Here is a 7,464-nt window from a genome sequence, read left to right as displayed (position 1 = left end):
GGGGGTCAGAAATCTGGGTCCTCGGAGTCCCCGGGGGGCTGAGGCTCGTCGCGGCGCCCCCACACGAAGCGGTAGTTGTCCTCCAGCGCCTGCTGCCGCCGCCGCTCCTTCTGCGCCTCCTCCGTGCCCTGGATCTGGGGGGGGAGACACTGTGGGCACCGGGACCCCCGCCGTGGGCACCAGGACCCCCACCGGGGGCACCGGGACCCCCCCAGCCCCTGCTGCACAGGGCCTTGGTCTCCCCCAGAGAAGCGGCTGCAGCTCCAGGCCGTGTCCGTCTGCCCCAGCCCCGTGCCTCGGTTTCCCTGCTCACCAGGATGTTGAAGAAGATGTCCTTGAGGTTCTTGGTGTCCTCATCTGAGAGCCAGTGCGTATCGTCCTCGTCACCCGGCCCCCCCGTCGTCACAATCTTGATCTCAATTTTCCCTGCAGGAAGGAGGATATGCCAGTGGGAGCCTGGCACCAGCACGGAGAAGTAGCCCCAGCCCTGCCCGGCCCTGGACACCTGGGCTCCCCAGCACCACACGACGGTACCTTCGGCCCTGAGGCCCTCCTTGGCCAGCAGCTCCCGGACTTCGCTCTCAATGTGGTGCAGCTGCGGGTTGTCCCGGCCCATTTCCCGCACGCGGGGCTCCCGGTGCTGGGCGCTGCCGGGCCTGATCCTGCTCACCTGCACCCGGACACGTCCGTCCAAGCTGGCGTCTGCGAGGGGGAGAGGGGCCGCGTCAGGGCCTCCCTCCCGGGTGCACGGGATGGGGGTGCCTGGTTGCCCCCAGCACCCCAAAACCACCCCTTGGGTGGGTTTAGGAATTAGAGAGACGGGACCAGCCCGGGGTGGCAGCTTTGTCCCCTCCAGGACACGGCTGCACCGGCAGTTGAGGACGAACCGGGTGCTTGCTCGGCCGGGGGGCTGGGCCTGGCCTTGCTCCTGGGACCTTCCTCTTCCTCTTTCTCTGCTGCCTTGCTGGGGCGGCCCCCATCCAGCTTGTCCATGAGGCGGTTGAGGGTGGAGGCTAAGGACTTGGACGCCTGATTACGGTCAAACTCCCCCTTCAGCCCCTCTGTCTCCAGCTCGTCCTCCACCTGCGGGCACGGGGCAGAGGCTCAGCAGGGGACAAGGACGGGGTCCGGTCCCACCAGCGCCACGGTGGGGCCGCGCGGCAGCTCACCTCATTGATGATGTTGTCAAACTCCTTCTCCATTTCTGTCTTAACTTCCTCCTTCAGCTGGGCCATCTGGTCCCGGGGCAGCAGCACAGCTTCCAGTTCCTTCTCGAAGCCGTGCAGAAGGTCCCCTTCTTCCTCATCGTCTTCCTCCTCCTCTGGGCGTTCCCCATCGGCTGCCGTGGCCGGGGGCTCCTCAGGGACTGGGGGCTCTGGGCTCTTCTCTGCCACCTCCTCCTCGACCGCTTTCTCCCTAGCCTGGACATGCAGAGGAGGGCTCAGCCACGTGGGAACCACCACACCATGGTCCAGGGCTACTGCAGGCCTTAAGCCCAGGACAGGCTGGCAGGGGCAGCAAGTGCCTAAATCCCTTCGGAGGGCAAAATCCTGGCCCCGATGGAGTGAGAAGGGGCTGGGAGCTGAGGCACCCCATGACTGCGGCACCTGACCTATGTGAACGTCCCTCGTGGGCGAAATGGCATTGCCAACGGGGAAACCAAGTCACAGAGCGGGACACAAAGAGCTGCCGCAGCCAAACAGGGATGGAAGCATGGGAACGTCCCCCACCCCAGGGTCCCATCACCCATGGGTGTGCCTGCAGCCAAGCCATGGGCCGTGGCCCACCTTCTTGGTGTTCTCCTTCAGCTCCTCGATGAACTGCAGCAGGTCCCCAGGGTTCCTGATCACTTTGAAGTGGATTTTCTTCCGGTTTTCTAAAAGACGGCCACAAAACCAGGAAGAATGTAGCTGACTAACGTCTGCATCCCATGCAGGGCACCTGCCACGGAGGGGATGGAGCGGCAGTGTCCAGCCACCCCGGCCTGTGGACGCTGCCAGATACTCACCAGCCACATGACTCTCTGCTTGCTTCGTGGCCGGCTCTTCCTCCTGCGGGAAGGATGGGGTGGTGGAGCGGGAGCCCACATCACACCCCTCTCGCTCCACAGTCAACGTGACACACGCCTGGCCCCAACCCATCCTGGCACGTGGCCGCAGGAGCCATGTGCTGTGGGAGCACAAGGGCCCGAGGACACCGGGGACTCACCTTGGCACCGTCCTGCTGGCCGCTGGCTTTGCTTGTCACCTCGTGCACCCGCTCCCAGAAGGCGGCATCCTTGGCTGCGTCCAGCTCGTCCCCCGGAGCAGCTGGCACAGGAGGGAGGGGATGGGCAAAGCTGGCACCACGGAGGCGTGGCACTGGCACCCCCAGCCACCACAGGCCACCAGCCCGGCCCCGAACCCGCTGCCAGAGCTGGCAAACGCCCATGGCAGCTCCCGGGCCGAGAGGGCAGAGCAGGAGCGGTGATCCTGCGCCTACGGGCACTGCCAGGGCCTCCCCGAGCCCAGCGAGGGGACGCGCAGCCGGGTGAGGAGGGGACCGAGGCTCGGGGGACGTGGGCTGTACCGTCACCGTGGGCCGCTGTGGCTCCTTCGGGGGGCTGCGCAGGGGCCTCGGGGTCCTTCTCGCTCCACAGCCTCGTGTCCAGCGTCTTCAGCTCCTCCGAGATCTCCTCCACCTTTCGCTTGGTGTCGGCTGGAAAAGCAAGACAGAAGGGACTCGTCACCCCCGGAGATCCATGCCGGGGCCGGCCGCGTGCCCGGGGGTCCCCGATACTCACAGACTTGGGCCCGGACGTACTCCACGTACTGGGCCGGGCTGAGGGCCGGCTGGCACAGGATGGGCTGGGGGGTGGCGCTGGCCGGCGGGCGCAGGAAGGGGTGGTGGCAGATGCGGGTGGTGTGGACGGTCAGGACATAGGAGCAGGACTGGGGCTCGTCCACCCTCGCGATGTAGTCCCCAGCGCCCTCCTCGCACAGGAACTGCGCCCAGGGCAAGAGACATCAGCCACGTTCTCCCCCCCTCCCAGCCACGGCCACCCACATGGGGACATGGGGGCCACCGTGGCACCTCCAGCCCCTGCCCAGCACCGTGGCCCCCGTCTTACCCTGACTTCGGCCTCCCTGGCTCGCCCGGTGAGGTCGCACTGGGAGCCGTTCACGTAGCTCTGGCTGTGGTACCGCTTCAGCCGGTGCTGCTTGGAGGCCTGGGGGCAGAGAGCGGGCTGGGAGCGGGGCCGCGCTCCCCGCGGAGATCCTCCGGCGTCTCGTAAAGGGCTGCGCAGCCCCCGCGGCGTTGGGTCCCTCCCACAAGGGCACAGAGGGGACGCGGCGGCCCCCAATCAGCCCTGCGGCTGCACGCGGGGCCCGGAGGGAAGCACGAACCTTGGCCGTCTCATCGTCCCAGTCGAACGCCGACTGGTAGTAGCCGAGAAACAGGACGTCGCCTTTGATCTCCGACTCTGCGGCAAGAGAGACGGAGTCGCGCGGGCAGCACCGGGGCCAGCCCGGCACTCTGCCCCTCTCGCCGTCCCTGGCTGCGCTCAGGGTCACCCGCCCGCGGGCACGGGCCACGCGTGGGGATACCTTCGACGTGGTACTGCTGGATGTGCTTCCCGTAGCAGAACTCGTACGTCCACCAGTCCTTGGTCTGGAAGAGACAGGCAGGACCCGGGGCTGGGACCGGGATGGGCTCCAAGGGGTGACATAGGCCCCGGGTGACTCCCACCGCCCTGGGGTGACTCCATCCCCCTTCCTGGCCCTCCAGGAGGATCGCCGTGCTCCTGGGTGACCCCGTCCCCCCCACCCCATGGGCAGGGCCCTGCTCCCCCAGTGGGATCCCACCATCCCCCCAGCTCAGGGGCAGGTCCCCACGCCCCCACCATCCCTGTGACCCACAGGCAGCCCCCCTGCACCCCCCCAGCTGACCCCGCCATCCCCCTGGCCCCCCACCTTGACGAGGCAGGGGGCAGCCCCCATGGGGCGCAGGAGCTCGGCGATGCCGGAGCCATTGTAGAGCTGCGCTTCCTCCTCGGGATCGGGCTGGCGCCGCACAGCAGCGGGGGGGAGGCGACACTCATATCGCTGCTTGAACTTTGATGCCACAGTCACCACGTCCTCTGCCTGCCTCTGGGGAAGGGCATCGACAGGGGTGCGTGGCGGTGGGGCCAGAGCGGGGAGGACGAGCCCGCGGCGCTGCTGCCATCACTCCTCGTGGCGCAAGGACAAGCCTGGGAAGCCCGGGGTCCGGCCTGGCACCAGGTACGTGGCGGGCGCTGGCGCGGGGAGGCCGTGCTGTGCCGCAGGGGACGGGGGGCCGGTCGCAGTTCCATCCCCCCGGGACCTCGGGGCAAATCACAGCCCCGTCTCTTCCCCGTGCCCCAGCTCCCCCCTCCCGAAACACCGGTGAGGGATGAGGCAGTGCCCGGGGTGAGGCGGAGGTCTCACCACTCAACATTGCTCCACCCAGAACGACACCGGGGGCAAGGCGGGAGTCTTGCAGCCTGACGTTCTTGATAAGGGCAAAAGCAAAAAAAGGCCAGCAGCTAACGACACCCTCTGCTGTGCTCGACAAGGACCAAACGTCCCACAGTGTTTGACTCAGCCCCCCCTCACCAAGAGCATAAATTCAGCGCGTAACTGTTCCTCCATTTCAAGGACGAGAACAGAAACCTACGGACGGGTCAACGGACCTGGACCTCTCTCCTCCCCAAAACAGGGACGCCTTTTTGGTAAGGTTTGCGCCTCTGACAACGTCGGACGTAACCCCAGGAAAAATACCATTGTTGGAAACGCTTAATTATCAGTTTGAGCTCAAAAAAAGTAGAATTTGTTGCAGTAAGTGCATTTATCACCGGCAACCCTGAACTTGTTGATCTGTCGCTTTAATAATTTGTTTATTTTGATCAACTTTGTAAACCCGACCCAGTGAAAGTCCTTTTGAGGAGGGCTCTGGCAGGCAAACCTTGATTATCCCTTTCCCTCTCTTCACGTGACAGTAACGCCCCCCCAGCCTCGTTCCTCCTCGGTGCTGGCTCAGTTCAACCAGTTCCCTGCCCTAGTCCCAGTGCCCCTGCCCAGCACTCCCAGTTCTCTTCCCATCTTGGTCATAGCTCCCACCGGGACCTGTCCAGTCGAGCCAGGTGCCTCCCCCAGCTCCCCGCCAGTCCGGCCCTGGACCCCCCTCCCGAAGCAGCCCTCCCCCAGTGCTCCCAGTGCTCCCAGCCCCCCCCCCCGTGACGGGCTAGATGTCCCCTCACCCCAGCGACCCCAGTGTCCCCTGGCCTAATTCCACCCCCCCAGGACAGCCCCAGTGTCACCCCCGGTGTTGGCCTGTTTCTCCCTGGAGCCCCCCCCGTCCCGGTATGACCCCTAGAGAGGCCCGGTGACCCCCCCTCGGCCCCGGTATCGCCCCCTTGGTACGGACACGACCACCAGGGAGGTCCGGGGACCCGCCTCGGTCCAGGTACCCCCCTACCGGTGCCGCTACGACACCCAGACAAGCCCAGGGACCCTTCCCGGCCCGGGTATCCCCCCGCCCCGGTACGACCCCCAGGCAGGCCCGAGCCCGAGCCCGTCCCCGGTCCCCCCCCCGGCCCCCGTAGGCCCGGCGCAGCCCAGGCCCGGCGCCCCCCGCCGCGGTGCCGCGGCCGCACCTGCCCGGCCAGCACGGGCTCGGCGAGGATCTCGATGCCGTACTTGAGCTCGCTCAGCTCCTGCAGGTTGAGGGCGGCGCGGGCCCCGCACAGCGGCCGCCCCGGGCCCAGCACCGCCAGCACCGCCAGCAGCACCGGCGCCGGCCACGGGCCCCACCGCTCCGCCATCTTCCCCCCGGCCGCCCGCCGCTTCCGCCCGCCGCCTCCTCGCGCCCGCCCCGCCTCCCGGCGCCGCGCGCGGCGGTTGGACAGCCCGCCCGCCCGTCAGGGCCGAGAGCGCCTTCTATTGGTCGCTGCGCGGCGATGACGCCGTCGGGACTGAGGCCGCGGTGGGAGGACGGAAGCCCCTCCCTCGGGGTGAAGCGCTGGGGCTGAATCAGCGCAGGCGGTAGCCAATCGGAGGGAAGAGGACCAGTTGGCCCCGATGACGTAGCTCCGGGCTCTTAAAGGGCTAGGGCGGAGGGGAGCCAGCTGGCTCCCTATTGGTGGAGAAGGATACAGGCGATCCCGGGGCTCTGATTGGTCGAGGGGGCGCCAGAGCATCCTGGGGAGAGGGGGGACGATCCGGCTGCATCACGTGACCGCAGAGCCCGGTTGGGGGACACTCGTGGGCGAGGGAGCAGGCCCAGGCCACGTCGGGGGGGGCATGACTCACCATGGGGCAGGGTGGCCTGGGCCTGGCCACCTAGTGCCCCCCCGCCATGGCCTGGCCACGGCCATGGCCACGCACTGGGCAAGGCCAGGCTCCCCCAGTCCAGCAGCCTGGGGACCGTCCCTGCTACATCGAGGGGATGTGACCTGCCACAGTGCAGAGTAACCCTGGCCCAGGCCACCAGGTGCCCCCACCACGGCCACAGCCACAGCTATGCACTGGTCAAGGACAGGCCCCCTCCACCCGCCAGCCCAGCAGCCTGGGGACTGTCCCTGCCATGCTGGGGGGGGACACACATATGAGCCCAGCCCATGCACACACGTGTGTGACCCTCTCTGCTCTCATTGCCCCCCTTTTCCCTGCTACCATGGACCCCCAGCCCAGCCCTTGTTGAGCGCCGTCCCTCTTGTTCCCCCCACGCTGGCGGCAGCTGGAGGCAGCCGGGCCCCAGGCGGGCCCAGACCTGGCCCTGCGGTGCCAGCAGCTGCCTGCGCCCGTGGCCTCAATGGGGACATTGTGGCAGGCTCTCGGCGTGGGCACAAAGCCCGGCTTGTCATGCCTGTGCCGGAGCTTGGTGCCCACCATCCCCCCACACACTCCCTCCCGCTGGGCCCTGGCTCAGCCCCCCCCTAGCCCCAGAGCAGCTGGAGACCTGGAATTGCCATGGGATTAGCCACAATTAGGGCTCGGGCTGCTAATGCCATTAGTGGCAGGGCTCAGGGGGGCCATGGCAGGGCGGGGGGGGGGGGGGTTAATCCCATGTTTCAAATGGAGCTAATAAATCCCCTGCCTCAACTGGGAGCTGCTGTGGCCCCAGCCCCTCCTCTGCCTCAGTTTCCCTGCCTGGGGGGGGGGGGCGCCAGGGGCTGGCACAGAGCAGGCCCCGGGCCTGGTGTGGGGCAGATCCCCCAGGACCTGCCCCACCGGGGGTCTGCCCCGGGGGGGGGTCGAGACTCAGGACTCCTGGGCCCCATGCACCCAGCACCCCTCATTCCCCCCACCCCCGGGGCAAAATCCCTCACTGCCAGCTGGGATCTGCCCCAGTAAATGGGACCCAGCCTGGGGGTGCAGCCCGGCCCCCCCCATTCCCAGCCGCCTTTGCCCCCCCCTTCCTTTGTTCTCCACTGCCTTTGTCTGGGCTCCCCCCACCTCCGCG

General features: G+C 67.6%; 1 protein-coding gene across 1 annotated transcript; it reads right to left on the bottom strand.

The window, feature by feature from the left end:
* Positions 1 to 5: 5 nt before the first annotated feature.
* Positions 6 to 5,833, bottom strand: OS9 (OS9, endoplasmic reticulum lectin). The gene is made up of 15 exons (XM_026056940.1): positions 5,657 to 5,833; positions 3,954 to 4,130; positions 3,588 to 3,651; positions 3,387 to 3,463; positions 3,110 to 3,208; positions 2,783 to 2,984; positions 2,569 to 2,697; positions 2,209 to 2,309; positions 2,009 to 2,051; positions 1,788 to 1,876; positions 1,170 to 1,421; positions 888 to 1,083; positions 535 to 702; positions 314 to 426; positions 6 to 134 (listed from the first exon to the last, which is right to left on the bottom strand). The coding sequence occupies exons 1-15, from the start codon at positions 5,822 to 5,824 to the stop codon at positions 6 to 8; spliced, it is 2,007 nt and encodes a 668-aa protein (XP_025912725.1). The 5' UTR covers positions 5,825 to 5,833.
* Positions 5,834 to 7,464: the final 1,631 nt, after the last annotated feature.

The sequence above is a fragment of the Apteryx rowi genome, unplaced genomic scaffold, assembly GCF_003343035.1.
Source record: "Apteryx rowi isolate R43461 unplaced genomic scaffold, aptRow1 scaffold_1345, whole genome shotgun sequence".
Lineage (NCBI taxonomy): Eukaryota > Metazoa > Chordata > Aves > Apterygiformes > Apterygidae > Apteryx > Apteryx rowi.
Note: the sequence above shows the minus strand (reverse complement) of the source record. Positions and strands in the feature narration are given on the sequence as shown.